Source organism: Neopelma chrysocephalum, unplaced genomic scaffold (genome assembly GCF_003984885.1).
Source record: "Neopelma chrysocephalum unplaced genomic scaffold, ASM398488v2 Primary Assembly neopelma1_44, whole genome shotgun sequence".
Classification (NCBI taxonomy): domain Eukaryota; kingdom Metazoa; phylum Chordata; class Aves; order Passeriformes; family Pipridae; genus Neopelma; species Neopelma chrysocephalum.
In genome coordinates, this window is record NW_020897703.1 from 21428909 (window position 1) to 21446239 (window position 17331).

Consider the following 17331-nt stretch of genomic DNA (forward strand, 5'->3'; position numbering starts at 1 on the left):
AGCATCTTTATTTAAATAAGCTCACAGGATTTCTAATGGCCCTCGAGGCTGAAATTGGTATTGTTATTCAGACACAAATCTTGGGAAACCATTAGGAAATGTATCTGTCCATGCTGGGAAAACACATCTAACTTCAAAATTTTACTTTCATCCTAAATGGGAAAGATCAAAGAATCAAAACAGTTCTTAGAAGTATCTAGATGTGTCTAAATGTCCCTTATCAACACCACGCCTTAGTTGATTACGTCAGTCATCCAGCCCTGAAATTAATGGTGGTACTTGCCCAGAAAAGCAGCACATTTACTCAAAGCAGTCAGCAGAATCTGTACCAGCATGTATCACTGCAGTTTGTGGAAGAAGTGACTCCATTTTGCTCAGCCATTGTAGATTACCCAACTAGGTCATTCAAGACGTAATAAAACCTTAACAACATATAAAGCCAGGATGCATCTAAGGAGCTATGTCTTTCAAAGCCACTTCAGGAGATTGTTGCAGCCACCTTGCTTTGAACTAGGCTGCTTTGTAAAATACTAACTGTAATCTGACAAGAACATTGGAGTGTAAGGCTTTCTCCATGATAACGCTTCTCATCAGAGCCCATGCCTCACTCTAGCAGGATAATTATTACCAACAGCACTTGATGGATGTGCAGGAAGTTGCACAGTGCTTGGGGAATTCCTCTCTGCCATCTCAGACAGCTGATGAAACTGTTCCCTATCACTTTCAAATGTCTTTCCAGCTCCTATTTTAAAACGGAAAATAAAGTGTCAGAAATAGACTAAGTTATCACTGGGTGAAAGAGCCCTTGATAGATATTTATCTATATAGAGTTATTTACATATTACCTGCCCTGTGAGGTTCAGAATGCTACATACCAGATTTAGCAATGGTAAAAGAAATCTATGGGCATAATATATTAGAATGAGTTTTGAAATATAATCCAAAGTTTATCCAAACTCCACTGAATGTCAGTTAGGTGGGAAGTAGGACAGAAATTTGTTCTCAGCCTTCAAAGTTTCTACTACCTGGTGGGTTTTGCCTGCATAAGAGTTGCCACAAGCTTTTTTTTGCTATTGTTGTTGTTATATCTCCACCTCAATTTTCAATCAAATTCATGCCAAATTACAGAAAACAGTCAATTGCAGGATTATAAATAAATACAGTTAACCTTCTCTAGAGCTTTTTTAAGTTTAGACACTTTAAATGGCAATTACTATTTTCCTTTGGAATTTTAGACCTTTACAGTGCTTTCAGTACTTTACACAAAGTTGTAAGATTGATCATAGAATGGTTTGGGTTTGAAGGGACCTTAAAGTTCATCTCATTCCAATCTCCCTTCCACTAGACTAGGTTGCTCAAAGCCCCATCCAACCTGGTCTTGAACATTTCCAGGAATGGGTATCCACAAATTCTCTGTGAAAACTTTTTCAGTATCTCATCGCCCTCCCAGTAAAGAATTCAGATATGATTTTTGTCTCAAAGCTCTTTCCAGATTTTTACCTACCTGCAGAAAAAGCTATGCCTAGTCTGACTTAATGGTGCCAAAGAAGGCAAATGCTAAGAGGAAAAAACATTTTGCAGTGCACAACAAACTTTCAGATGACCTTAAAACAAGCCAGTAGAGACCTTGTGTAGTTAATATGCTTCCAGCTGTTTGTAGCAGCACCATAACAAAGTGTCACTGATGCATAGGTATATGCCCAAATATAAGGTAATGTTTCGGTCTGCATTTGACATGCCACTAGTCTCAAATTCATGGGTTGCCTTCACACCTTGAAAAACTCAGCAACGCTCTAGTCATTCACAGCATCTAGCAATTCATGCAAGCTGAGATATACACATGTCCTGTCCTGACACATGATCAGCAAAGAGTGTTGATTCCATGGCCAGCGCTGGGACACATGGACAGGAGCTACACATCTCTTCCCTTGCTTAACCTGGTGAGACTTCAAGTTCTGCAGCCTCTCCATTGACTAAACTGAAGAAGAGTGTGATTCCACCTGCCACAAGAACAAGCAGGTGGAAACGCATAAAGGTGGTGCGTATGCACGTGAGATTAAAGGTACATTTTTGGGATAGACAAGAGGTGTGTCTACCTTTTGGGGGAGTTCTTTTCAGATGGTATTTTTGTTACTCTTATTCAAAAATTGAGATCTCCATGATGTAAAGGCCTTAACAAGGTGCAGTTAGAGCTAAAAACTAGCCAGTGTTTGTGGGGGGAAAAAAAAAGGTTAAATAAAGTTGACGCCATGTAAACTTAAGTCAGTTGAACTGACTCATTTAGGAGGGAAACACCTTCTAAAAGCAGCATTCTAGGGTAAAACCAGATGATGTATTTAATACACACCAACAATAGCTGCTGCTGTCCTTACACTGACCAACGCTGTCCACCTTCCTAGAGACAATAACATGAAAATCCCATTAAGAAATACGCAACTGTTGATTTGAAAAACATTTGTCCGCTGAAGTAGGATAGGTTCCTTTTACAAAAACTGTTAAATTTGTACTGAATTTTATTCTCAAACAAGTTATGCAAGGAGGTCTAAGTCAGAAAAGTAAACAGCTCCCTTTAAACCTGCATCTGATCACGAGCATTTTGCTTTAATTGGCAGCAGTTCTAGAACTCTCCAGGGTATATGCCAGATTTCTGGCAGACACTTGATTTTGTAATTGAACCCAGTTTAACTGAAAAGTTGAAGCTCATTGGCTAGGAAATGGGATAAGAACAGTCTAATCCCTAGAGACAATAAAGGAGATGCTCAGCTCTACTCAGCTGCTGGAAACTCTAGCTATACTAGGGCATTTGAGAATTCCATTGAGTCCATCCTCAGACTGATTAACGACTCCTCTAACCAGCAGTGAAATCTTTCCAAAAGAGTTCTTATTGTTCTTACAAGAGAAAACTTCTGAACCTAGAAATGCAATGGAGTTATTTACAATTTTTTCACTGGCTGCCATGGTGCTTGTCTAAGAAAAGAGTGGAACCACCCCATATTTCTGCAGGCAAGGTACAGTTTTAGAGATAATTCTTGTTCAAGTAAGGTGTTGAATCAACAGGCAACATCATGTTACAGCATTTTAAGAAAGAATCAAAGCCTTTCCTATTAAAAGAGAATGGAAGAACACGGTTGCTAAGTGATGAGGATAAAAGTGGATTACATTAGAAGATCCTCTGAGCCATAAACCTCATCCAAAACTGACTGGAGCCTTTCCAGTGACTTCTGTGGGACTTCAATAAAACCTGTATAACTTTAATGAACCATTTCAGCCTTTTCTGGCCTTTCTTCATGTAGTATTATGTACTGTTCAATGAAGAGAGAAGACAACACCATAGCCAGGGCAACTGGTATCAAGTTTCTTATACATTCTCCTTGCTCTCACAGAATACTAATCAAAAATAAGATGCACTTGGGAAATTATTCAAACTGACAGCTGCGCTGAAATCCTCAGCACTTAGCCTACCAGAGGATCCAGGCCAAGATCACAGCTTGAAAAGAAAGAACAATAAATGAGTATTTCTGAGCTCTTATTCTACCTGCGGGTTAGAGCATCAAATGGGCACTTAACTTTTGTCATTAATCACTCTATGGATACTGTCCAATAAAAAGGATATCTTGCTTTCTGTGGAAGATTAGAAAGGAATATTTCGTATGACAGGTAAGGGGACTAAAATCCCAGGCCTGGCTGAGATACAAACGTAGTAAAGTGGCCAGAATATCTCCAGCTTAGAAATTTGAGGAGTATTTCTAGCTGTGAAGAGACTGAGTTTGCAGATGAATTTGCAAGCAAGCTGACAGAGGAAAAAAGTGACCTCTGATGCAGTTTCAAAGGATAAGATGAAAAACTGTCACTTGACTCTGAGCAACTGGATTTTGAGAATGAGGGAGGTCCCTTCAAATCCTGTTTTTAAATTAACTATCTCAAGAAGAACAGATGTCAGGAAATCCACATAGATTTCAAATACATTTCAAGACCTTGCTAAGCACTGAATGAAAAGCAAATCAAAGTGAGATCCCAGCTCCAGCCTTCTGAAATACTGTTGCAAACTGTCTTCAAACAGGATATGGGAGCACCAAGGTGCAGAGTGTTACTTGAGTAGTCCACTGAGTGAGCAACCAATCCATTCCAAGAGCAGGGGCCCATACCCACCCTAAACTGAAGTGGATTCCTCTTTCATTAAGCAAAATTATGAAAATCTGAAAGCTTTCCTGATCCAAGTTTCATTGAAACTAATATAGCCCTGTGATAATCAGTCTCATGATAAAGAATTGCCCTATCTCCACTTACTGCAGGTATCACGAATGCTGATAAAATTCTAATTGTTTATCACATTGCTTTAAGTTGTTTACATTAAAATAATGTTCCTAATGTGGAAAAAGTAGCACTTAGCAAAAAAAAAAAAAAAAGAAGAAGGCTTCAAAAAAACTGAAACACTGTGACTGTGAAAGAATCAGGGATTAGATGCTTGGCTAAATGTTTATGGATGTTGTTTATCTCAGAGTCCTAAGCTGACTATGTCACTGGCCAAAAGCAGAACAAAGCATTTTACCATTTTATGCCCATAGTAACTGTACATTATTGTTTCATTATATGGTACAATAGTTAAGAGTTGCTGATAAAAGATGGGAGCAAATATAGAGGTAATTTGGAAAAATTGCATCATTTCTCTCAGAGAGACAGGAAAAGGAAAAAAAAAAAAGACCACAGGAGGAAATGCAAAAAAAGAGTGACCACTTAATATTTTCTCTTTGTGGTAGATTCACCCTGTCTGGACGCCAGGTGCCCACCAAGGCACTCTATCACTCCCCTCCTCATGGGGCACGGGAAGAAAATAGAGATGGAAAAAAACCTTTTAGGTCAAGATAAAGGCAGTTTAATAAAGCAAAAGCCATACATAGAAGTAAAGGAAACCAAAGATTTATTCTCTACTTTCCATCAGCAGGTGATGTCCAGACACTTCCTAGGAAGCAGGCTTTCAGCAAAAGTAGTAGTTGCTCCAGAAGACAAACATCACAATAATAAATGGTATCCTCCTCCTTCTCCTTTCTCTTGGCTTTTATTGTTGAGCAGATTTATACGGTATGGAACATCGCTTTGGTCAGTTTGGGTCAGCTGTCCTGGCTATGTCACCTCCCAGGATCTCACCTACCCCCAGGCTCCTGGTGAGGGAGGAATATTGGAGAGGTGCCCTTGATGCTGTGCCAACACTGCTCAGCAGTAGCCAAAACACTGGTGTGTTATCAATACCTTTCTAGCCACCAACACAAAGCACAGTCCTCTGGGGTCTGCTATGGAGAATTAACTCCATCTCATCCAGACACCCTCCTTTGAACAACAAGTAGGAATCAAGCCAGCCTTTCAAATTCACCTTGCCAGAAGTGAATAAGATAGATGTCTTAGATTAAACTGGCAAATTATTACAATCCAAGTCCAATTTTTGTTCCAGCTCAAGGTAAAGACATCTCCAGCTTATTAAGTTTTATTGCCTGGAACAAAACACAGCAGCAAGGATTTTTTAATTATTATTATGAAACAGAATCACATCTACTTCAAAATAGAAAAATGTACAGAAAGCAATTCTTATCAGTTTTTTTTTGGTTTGGTTTTGGGTTTTGTTTTTTTTTGTTTGTTTTTTTTTTTAAATGTGTTAGTTTCCTTTAATAGATTCTCCTCTTTTAAATTCAAATTATCAGTGTATCATAGTATAACACCATCCTAAATGACTGGTGTGAACTGAACACAATCCTGGCTCTTGATTGTGATGGGGTCAGCTTGCTCCCTTTCTGTTATGTCAGGTAGCCAAGTACCAAGTAGTTCCCAAGGCCTTACCAATTGAAATAAGACCTTACAAAATACATTAAAGCCTTGGCTTTGAAGCAAATTGCATTCCATCCCATTTTCCTTTTTCCCTGCTAACTCCTCTGACAATAATTAGCCATCTCTCTTCCTCTCCTACAGGGACTAACTGCCTTATCACGTCCCACCTTGAAACATCCTGCTCCACTCAGCAGGTACTAACTGCCCTATTCATTCAATTTGACTATCCAGATAATGTAATAAATAAAGCTCTGAACAATTGTTTCTAACATGTAATTTGCTGAAGGGTGATGACTCTCAAAAAGGTCTTATTTGCTCAGAAATGTCATTTTTTTCTGCATGTCAACTAATCTTATTAAAAAATATGGTCTTTCTCCTCAAAAGTCTTGTTTCACTTGTCATCACAACTATCAAAATCCTAACACAAAAAAAACTTTTATATCAAAGAGAGTTTATTTTTACAGCTATGTGCTGGATTATATATTTGCACTCTGAAACTCTAGAATGGTAGACAAAGCCAACTGAAATCAATAGGAAAAATGTCATTTAAACAGACTTTATTTCAAGACCTTAATTGAGGTGACATACCTAATTTCTTTCAAAATAATCCTGTTATACCATTCAGCAACAATAAAATGGGACCTGAAAATGAATGCTATTTATATAGACTTCCTTGCTACTCCACACTACAGGTAGACTGTGAAGGAGACTCATCTGAAGACCCAGAGGGTATAAAGGAACACAGAAGAAAATATAAAAAGCTATTTTTACAGGAACCAAATATTTCTGGAATCTGAGTTCACCTGCCTTACCTAAAACTCAGTAAATTCAGTTCTCTTTCTAATTGTGTGACTCAAAACTTTCATTATATAACTGAATAAAACTTTTTTTTTTTTAGAAGTTCCATTTCGTCCTTAGGAAGTTGTCACTAAGCATTTCCAACATTTTTTATTTATGATTCCTATAGTCTGACTGCAGTGCAAAAACTAAGAAAAAAAATCTAACTCCTGATTCTTCAAATCCTAGTAGGGGCCTTCACAAATCACCAGCCTGATATTCAAAGATAGATCAACACTTGCAATAGCACTTTGGTAGAACAAGACAGGCATAGACAAGTAAATACTTCTCAGGATGAAGGTATCTCAAATCAGCTTAATAAAATAGCATGTTTGGATTCTCTATAAAGGGAATGAATTATTAGTTTACATTCTTCTGTCACTAAGTATCTTTCCTTGCTCTTTGATGCTGGCAATTGGTTATTTCCCCAAGGCACTACAGTGATACATTTACATGTCACCACATCCCTTGCTGTGCTGAACTGTCACTCCCAGATTCAACATGGCAGGCCAGAGTAGAAATTCAAGCATATCTGAGGGCTGACAACTTCTGCCTTACAAATATCCTGCACTCTTCTCAAGTCAGCACAGGGTTTGCTCTGCTAAATAAAAATACGGCTTCAATTTCTATTAGCCAGAGGTAATGGAAGAGAAAGGGAGATTGTGTTTTTCTCAATTTCAGTAAGTAGAGTGGAACACTGAAGATAAAACACAGCATCTTTTCATGACCTCTTAATGTATTTTCATTGGCTAGACAACTTCCTATTTTGGCATCACAAATCAGTGAAGCACAAAAAGACTTAAGAGGCTGGTCATAGGCCACATTTGAGCAGTTTCTAAAGGTGCAGCCTGAATCTAGCAGTAGATAAGCACTGGTGGCCAGGATCCTATAGCTATTTACAGAGTGTTATAGGTATCTTTTCTCTCATCTACTCCATCAACCAGATGTACTAAGCAATTCTCAATGGATTTCTCTTCCTATAACTTGTTGCATCTCCTCCTACATCTACATACACTCTTAAGCAAAAAATCCTTCAATGAGGACTTCTCCATCCCAGATATCAGCAGGCCAAGTTTCCTTCTGGGAAGAACAATTCTCTTCTGCTTCTTGTAAATGTGGCTCTTATGTGCATATTTTCCTGCCCCTAACTAATTGCCCAAGAAGCACAAGTAACTGCTGTAAACCATGACAGTGGCAATTACAGAAATTTGACCAGTTGAAATTAAAACCAGTAATCACTTTGGAAAGCACATAAAAGATCCCCTATTACTCCTCTATGCTCAATGACCTAGGGGAAGGAAAAACCAAACCGAACAAAACCCACAAACAAACAAACAAATTGAAACACACACAAAATAAAGAAAACCCAGACAAAGAACCCAAACCACTTCCCCTGACGTTATCCCCCCCCTCCACAAAAAAAAAAAGCCCACAACATGCCGTCAGGGACAGAAGAAACCCCAGAGAGTAGACAGGTATCCTGTCCAAACCGACAGAGCCATGCAGAGAGGTTAAATATCAGGCAATATAAAAATGGAATTCTGAAGGCAAGTTTCAGTTCAAAGAGACACACTGCCTCGTTATCTTGAGATGTCTTCTCAAGGGGTTTTATTGCAACTCTGACAAGTGCAAATGAGTTACAGAAAAGAACAGGCAGAATGATAATCACAGCCACCACCCAAGAGTACAATACATACTGCAGTAATCTGTTATTGACAACCTGTAGTTTCTTCCTCTAACTCTAAATGCAGCTGATTTGGGACCATTATTTATATGGATGGGGAACTACATCATAAGAGGAAATCTATACCTCCAAAGCTGATGTATCATTCAGCTGCTTGTGTGAAAGTTGTCAACAGTAAAAAAAAAAACAAAACAAAACAAAGCTGATGGGTATGAAAACCCACAAGTTTGGCTCACTGACTGTGTCAACATTCACAAAGGCATATAGTCTGCCTGCCTTTGGAGGAAAAAGCTGGCATTTCTGAGCATTAATGGCTTTCTAATCCCACACTAATCAGTTTGTCCTCAATTATCTTTTGCTGGGAGACAAAGGTATTTTGGGGACTAACAATGCAGAACTATCTCTCTGATGGTCTCCAAAGCTGGGGAGAGAACACAAGTATACAACACATTTTTGGAAGAAGTGATTTCAAGTCCCTGCTACATTTAATTATTTTTTTGTGCCTTTTCTTTCATCGCATTTTCACTCCAGACAACCTTAGCAACTACAAAGACATGAAGCAGAGAAGCTTGCAGCTCCCTGGGGATATGGCTGGTTGCATGACAACCTCAACGTGCTTGGAGTAAAAGCATTTAGTGCAGAGTAACTCTGGCAGGCAAAAGACTACATTTAGCAAGAACAAGTTATTTTAATTTGAGTAAGTTAATTGCTAAGGAGTGGCGAAGAGCAGAAGGTGGCAAAGGAAGATCCTGTGTAACCTAGAAGAACATGAGCATTGCCAGAGGAGAGAAATAGCTGTGATGCAAAGAAGGTTGAAGAACAGATTTACATGGACCATTTCTCATAGAAGAGTGTTCATCTAAGATTGTGATGTACCGTTAAGTGTGGCAACCTTTCCATGCGTTTTGCATATACAAGTGTCAAAGAAACTGCACACAGAGCCTCATAGAACTTGAGAAATGCAGTACAGCAGCCAGGCTTTGAAAATTATGGTGTTATGTGAAAGAGACTGAAAAATGGAGGCACAGCCCCACTCCCTTACATTGAGGAAAGGAGCCGGATTCTGAGACTGAGCCAAGTATTACGACAATGGAGTTTTGTTGCCTGGGGCCACTTATACCCAGACAATGCCATTCAGAGAAAAAGTGCATTGAAAATTTTTCTCTTTCCCTTTAGAAAGGCCTTCCCATTATCCAGCAGCAAAACCACCAGTGTTTAATGACCTAAGAAGCAGACCAGGGCTCTTTGCTTCCCCCTTAGAAAGTAAGCTGAGGGGAAGAGAAATTTAACACCGTTCATAAGACTTGAGCCTTTTGAGTCCTCACTCATAACATCAAACTCTAGATTATTAAAGCAAAGTCTCTCAGTCCCAGGGGAGCATCCTGGAGGCAGTCTTGACTGCCAGCAACACAATGTGGGACTTCTCACCCATCACCTTTCCATTTTCTATTTCTCTGTGTATTCAGCCTTGTCCTAGGCAGGGAAAGTGCAGAAAGAATTTCTTTGGTCTTTTGGCTTGCTTTGTTTTAGGTTCAGCGTGTTCATATACACTACTACAAACTAGAAGATGCCATGAGACCCCGAAGAAGTTTCATCTCCACCTTTTCCAAAGACACAGTGTTAGCCAAAAGGCACATATCAAAACATGGAGTGAGGCACAAGCTAAACAGAGAGATGAATTATTTACAATTTGTCAAGGCTGCATGGGAGAGTATTGTTCCCTCTTCTTGCAAAATAAAATGTTCCTTATCTTGCTCATGATACATTTAAATATATTTGTAATTTTGAATATTATTAGGTGTGAAGTTGCATTTGTGTTTTTTGTTAGCAAGGTGGATAAGACAATAGTTCCTCTAGTTTTAGCCCCCACATTTAGAGACACTAGTACCAGATCAACACTTCTCAGAACTGTCAATATACTGACTATAAGGAACAGTACAAAGGAAACTATTTCCAATAATAAAAGAAATATTTATATCTCCTCTATAATGTGAACTTACGTGTCAGAGTAAAATTTTGCTACTACTGTACTACTCAACAGTGATAGAGAATGATCCAGAAAATAAGACTTAATCTGAGTTAACCAGAAAAAAAAACCTCTATGATTTCTATCATGCCATCAAAAATATACATTTTAATCTTGGAAAATTAATTAAAAAGTTTCTCCAAGCAATTTCTAATACACCTGGAAAGTCAGAGAAATGTATTAATTTCCACATGTGTCTTTCAATAACTCTCACCACAGGAGTCAGCACTGGCTGGTGTTATCCTCATTTTAACAAGCTAATTATGCCCACAGCTATCTAAATCTGAACTCTGATCATTCAGTGCAGCCAGCAGCACCAAGAGAGCACCAACAGCATGGAAGTAAAGAAGGAAAGCATGCAGTATTGCCTCTTACCACAGTATAGATCTGAGGTTTGCGCCTTTTTGCCAGGTCAATTATATTGACTCCGTTGTAATAAAGGTTCTCAATGCACCCGTGGAAATTTTTCCTCTGAAAGGTTCCTGGTTTCCCCGGTACAGGAATACCTCCAAAACTAAGCTTTTGGAAAGAATAAGAACAGTATTATTTATAATATTATAATAGGTATATATTTATATTTTTATATATATTATATTATCATCCCAAAACCAAGACAGCAGAGCCCCACTTCATGCATCCAGCTGGGATATTATCTAAGAACAAATTCACATCAACAGAGGCACTTGGGAGCATGAAGCAGGACCTGGCCACCCAACAGAGAAAATCACAGCCCCCATAGCATTACAGCTGCTGGAGAAACACCTCTGCAGCAGACAGTTCACCGATTTGGAACAGCTCTGAAGTGCCTTGAAACACCAACCTGGTGTCACCAGCTACCCACTCAGGAACACACAATGCCCAAGGAAATGTTCACACAGTGTCCAAATCACAGCCCCACTGTCCTGAAGGATGACACCCAGCTGCAGACCACAGAACTGCTGAGCAATGGGGGAATAAATTCTCCCTGCCCACAGAGCATGATTTGCCTGCGAGCTGGGATCACCCCTTTCTACCAGTCATGCATCTGAACAATATTTGTTTCAGCCAGTGAAGGGTAGTATCACAAACACAAAATATCCCATTTGTAGCTTCCATTCATTTTCCCTAAATTTCATTGTTCTTTGGCCTTTACAATAGTCACATGTGGCATTTGGGACTGAGCAGTGTCATGAAGAAGCTCTGCAGGTGACACATTTATACAAAACTTCTGCTGAGCTGTTGTCTAAGTATTGGCAGATGTTAGTACTGTGCAGGCTATGACTCATCACTCGACTGGAGAGCTGAAAGCCCTGGGAGGACAAAGAGCCTAAGAAAATAAAGCTTCCAAAATCCAGCATAATTGTCTAGAATTCAAAGAAAAGAAAGAAAAGAAAAAAATAAAAACAGCTCCCAAACCCCACAACCCAAAAACCTTCTGATAATCCTACCTTCATTTTCCAAATGTCAGTGCTCATTTCTAATTAATTCTACCAACCTTTCTGGCAAAGCCTTACTGGTGGTACCACTAGGGTTTTATTCATTTTTCCCATCACAGCCAGCAGCACTGTGAGTGTGATAATGCAGGTGAGGATCCTACAGCCACTGCACTTCACAGAAGATGTGCTGCAGTCCTGCTGCATCCACTGCAGCAACGGCAGGCACTGTGCGGCACGTGCTGACAGCTGCTGGAACCTGGTCAACCTTATTCCTCTGTCACAACTCCTAATGCCTTACTCAATTCATTATTACAAAAATAAAGAGAAATTTGGGTGTTATTTTCCATTCCACTCTACGTAACAAGCTGGGATACATAAGCAAATGAAACCTCCCTGGGTAACCTTGAAAGCACTTATTTGAAAACAAGTCCTTAATGAACTTGCACCTCAGTTGTATTAATTGATTACTTCAGAGAAATAAAGAGTGAACAGACTGCTACTTGTAGGTTTGTTATTGGCATGAGGGCTTCTGTGGTAGCAATTTTTTTTCCAGTGAGAATCATTAGTTCCTCCTAAAACAGAAGACTTTCCTTCTTTCATGTTCTATCCTTAAAGTTTCCTGCTTAGGGACTCTGTACTGGAGTTTCAAAACCAGAAGAAAAATCAATATCAATTACACCACTGCATTATTAAGAAAACAGTTTCCTTTGTGATTGGTAATAATTTTAATTACAAAAGTAATGGTTTTACTACCCTCAGTAAGACCTTTAATCCCTAAAGTGTGCTGAGATAAACTTTCAGTAGCCTGTATTGCTGTGATGTTTGACTGAAAGATCGTCCAGTGCAAATGGAGAAAAAACACACTGTGAAAAACTAAGCACCAGAGACCAGGTCTGAGTGCTACAGAGGTCAGTGGTGATGCTGATTAACACCAGCTAAAGAACTTTTCTATCAAGCTCCTTATTTTGGAACATGTGGAAAAAGTATTCTACAAATTAAATTGGAGCTTGAGTTTCCCCTAATCAACATCAAGCAGGAAGCAAGGAATTTTATTAGTTTGAAATTAGGAAAGCTGATGAATCAATCATTTGGCTTTTCTCAACCCCATCTTAAAAGCACTTACAGCTTTGGCCCCTGATGGTTCAGTCTGAAGCTGTTGCAGAATCCCAGCTCAAATGTGCTGTCTCAACTAAATTTGCTCATGATTTGGTACAGCAGTGCCATGGGACAGGTACCACTCTCTCCATCCTGCTTTGTGAAATGCAAACAAGGGAATTTCAGCCAGAAATTGAGAGGAGAGAGCAGGCATCTGCCACTGCTGAGATGTCTGCTTTTTTCCCTTTGGTGTGCTGGGAAACGATCCTTCCCAGAGAAAAGAATTCAAAGTGCAAAGGGGAAACCTGTGGTCTCTTAAGCAATGAACTGTGCCAGCTCGACACATCTGGAGAGGGTGGTGGCTCTGACTGTGTCAGCACAACCCTGTGCCTTATGGGTGATGGAGACTTGACAGACAAGCACAGGGGGACAAAAATGAACACGCGTAATTTGCACACAAGTGTGCACTGTTGGGGGGAATGGAAGAGGAACTGCCTTGCATATAGATATGATGATATATAATTTTTTTAAGGTTTTTTTTTAACAACTATCAGCCATGAGCACTGAACTGTTGGAGTGATATAAATTGCACTCTGCTACACCTTGGTTTCATCAAAGGGGAGCACAGCAGCTTTGGGGTTTGTGGGCAGGCAGGATGTTTCCTCTGCTCAGTCCTTCCTTGACTGAGTTGCTCTGGCTCCCTAGATCAGGATGCTCTGCAGCAAATCCCCAGACGTGAAGGGACCTGGGTCAGAGCTAGTTATTGTGAAAGTCACAGAATCATAGAATCACTAAGGCTGGAAAAAAACTCTGAGATCAAGTCCAACCCAGCACCACTGTGTTCATGACTAAACCATATCCCAAGTGCCACATCCACATACCTTTTGAACACTTCCAGGGGTGATGATTCCACCACTTCCCTGGACAGCCTATTCAAATGTCTGATCCCCTTTCAGAAAGTAAGTTTTTCCTACTATTAAATTTAAACAGACCCTGGCACAACTGAGGCCATTCCCTCTCATTCTGTCACTTGTTACCTGGGAGAAGAGACTGATTCCCACCTAGCTACAACACCCTTTCATTCTGAGGGTCTTCCATTCCTAGTGGGAAAACAATGGTTTTACTTGCCCATCTCTATTTGAAGCACTGTAATCCAAGCCAAGCTGTGGTTGGATAGAGGGACAACTCAGGGCTGGTATCCCCATGGTCATGTCAATCAAATGCAGGAATGGCATATAATATGCAAACAAAATTGTATTGGAGACGATGACACAGCACCTCTCCCTACAGATAAAGGCAGTTGCTCCCTGAATATTTGACTAGAACCTGGGCTATAACTTTTCATTTAGTTCAAAGTCTGCTGTACTTTGAAGTGTAAGCATAATCCAAAGCATATTTGCACAGAAAATGGTCATTTTCTGAGACTGACATATGTAGAGTTGCACTGACACAGTTTATGTTCGTGAAGTATGAAAGAACTCTCTCTGGAAAGAAAGTATTAAATAAAGATCTTTGCTGGAAAGAAACAGCTTATAGAGTGGTTGCTTTCCATCATATTCATTTTATACCAAAATTCATACCTCATTTCCCAGGTTATAACCTAAAGGGCTTCACACACCTCATAATCAATATCCAAGTGATCTGAATCCCCCTTCGTTCGGAAATGTTGGGTGTGCTTGTCCACCGTGAAGTTCACTTGCTTGTTGAAGCGTTCTATGAGAACCGAGTGCCAGTGCTGGTCATCCAGGAGGCTGCCCAGGGTGACAGATGTGTGGCTGTTACTGAAGTGCAGGTTGGAGTCCCCTGGAGTGGCACAGACAGGCAGAAGAGACCAGAGTTACCTCCAGACCCTTTAACTGAAGCCTGGGAACTCAAGGGGAGCAAAGAGCAGAGCTCCCAGATGCAAACTGAAGCTCTGCCCATTGGAAACAGCCCTTTCCAAAGATTGCCTTAGATTCTTCAGGCCTCTTATTCACATATATGTGTGTATGCCCACAGGTACACATTTCTTTTGCCGTGAAATCCTCGTGATGAACCAGGAGGTGGTAGTGATACTGCACCCACATATTGCCACACATGGGATAACTGCTCTGCCTGTACTCTTGGTTCTGCCATGCATATGAGGCCCCTGTGGTTTAAGAGCTTCTTTCAGGCAGCACCAAAATCTCCTGTCTAGTCACATTAACAGACCACTCCTGACACTTGAGTGTCAACTATGTGCTTTCTGTATTTTAACAAGAAAATTGCAGCTGTCCATTTTCACAGAAAAAAAAGAAAGGCACAAATCAGTGAAGCAAAAAGAGTGCAAAGTGTTTCGTTCAGTTCAAAAACATTCTTAAACCTGGCCCAGATCTCCAAAAGTATAGATCAAGAATCATAAAAATATTTAAGCCTTAACTCAATAATTTCAAGCACTCTTGTGTTTTCCAGCTGGCTACACATCTGAACACTTCAGAGCCTCTCATTGAGAGGGAGTATATATCTTTTTTTATATTCCAGCAGAATGGAGAGAATACATGCTCCAACATTACCAGGCAAGCTGCAAGAAGATTCAAGAGCAGATATCAAAACCCTTGCTCATGACATATGAATGCACACAGAGAACTTAAAATGGCTAAAAGCTGTATATTTGGGGCTATGGGTGAAGAAAAAAAACAACTCAGAATGTGTATTCACATCAGTATCTCTTCTGGAAGAAGTTACATAATATAATTAAGAGTACTATATTCTTATCCTAATAGGAAACATTTGTAAGAGGAAGACAAATCAATAGACTCAAAGATTCCCCCATTCAGAGGTTCAGGATGCAGCTACTTGGTCCACATAACATCCAAATCCCAAATCAAAAAAATGCTGCATTATCATTTCTACTCTTTGATGAAAAAAAAAAAAGAAAGAAAACACAAATTGGGGACTAAACAATTAATGAGGTTATGTAAAAATAAAGTCCAACAGCTGTGGAAAATCGTTACTGACTTTTAAAACAAACATAATTAAGCACAAGGGGAAAAGTGCCTAACTCAAACCCCTCACTACGAGAAATATGAGTCATTAGAGACTGTTGAGGCCAGTGCCACGGGTCACCCACAGATGAAGCTTGTGAAGATTCTGCAAGAAGGCTGGGAGAGGGGGTATGATAATTCCTACTACAGTAGCTCCTGCCACTATCAAAGTGCTTTAGTGTATTAATCAGGAAAAAAATCAAGCATCCTTTTACAGGGAGAAATTAAGCCAGCCGTTCATCTGTCACTCTTATCCAGCATGATCATACTGTGATGGCCTTACAGATATTCATAGTTTTCAGGAAGGAAAGTTATAACAGTGTGTACAATCTTTCGACCAGAATGTTTTCATTAAAATTCTGTATTCTCAGCTCAGTTCTGAATCAATGAGTGAATGGAAAAAAATTAGACAAAAACCAAAAATAAACCTTTTGTACTCCAAAGCAAACTTCCTGGGAATGCTATTCATAAAAATAATACACACCTCCCCCCAAAAAAATAAATACAACAACAACAACCAAAAAAAGGAGGTAGGGAAAGAATCAGAACTTTTCATGGTTTGTTGTTTCGTTGTTGTTTTTTTTTAAAATCACTCCTTGAAAGCATCAGCAAACAAAGGTCAAAAGTAGTCATTGAGCAGTTCAGCCTTGGTCAGCACTAGTCAGAAGACCCGAGGTACCTTCTTGGCTCAGCTACCATGTCCTGTATGACATCAGTCAATTCTTTTGCTTCCTCTCTCAGCTTTTCCAAGCGCTATTTTAGCTTTGAGCTGTCTAAGGCATGTAGCATGTTATGTTGATATCAGCTAGAGTTTCCAGATATTGTCTAATAGAAAGAATAGATTTATAAAAACAAACCAAGATAGTCCTTGTTCAGTAACATGCGAACCAATAACCCTAATTACCCTTACCCAGGTTGATATGCAAGGAGAGCTTCCCTTTCTGAAGTTCCAAGGTAATGTAGTCTCCACGCTGTCCTTCTCCATGGAATAAGACTCCATCCCCCTGCATGCTCTTGAACTTCAAGGAAACCACATCTTTGAACGTGCTCATAAGCTTTTGATTGAACCTGTAGAGAAGTGAACTTCTGCCATCGAAGTCTGCAATATCTGACTCTGGAAGAAAGAAAATGACAAGGAGGGGCAGCATCAGGAGAGGGACTGTATTTTTTTCAGAATCTTTTCAAAGACGCCTTGGAGCCAGGTATTGTCATAAGCATACATCCACAGGACATATTAGTTACTTGGGCAACCACATCTCATCCACCTCCAGTCCTCTCCCTCCCTCTGTGGAAAGGGAACACTAGGATAAAACCAGAACTCCTCTGTGCCTGTCTTCCTCATGCAAGACTTCTGTCTCATTTAATTTTTGGAACATATCAGGTGCCTTCCATCATATTTAGATTTCCAGAGCATCCCTTGCCACATTTGCTGTTCATGTCAACTACATTCAGAAT

The 17331-nt window shown here is 39.8% G+C and overlaps 1 protein-coding gene across 1 annotated transcript in view; it reads right to left on the bottom strand.

Annotated features, from left to right (window-relative positions):
- Positions 1–17331, bottom strand: part of CNTNAP5 (contactin associated protein like 5) — a 292078-nt gene that overhangs the window by 136309 nt on the left and 138438 nt on the right. The window contains exons 5-7 of the mRNA XM_027678926.1: positions 16787–16990; positions 14493–14677; positions 10740–10883 (exon numbers count right to left, since the gene is read on the bottom strand). Coding sequence (XP_027534727.1) covers positions 10740–10883; positions 14493–14677; positions 16787–16990 — 533 coding nt within the window. The remainder of the gene's footprint in view (positions 1–10739; positions 10884–14492; positions 14678–16786; positions 16991–17331) is intronic.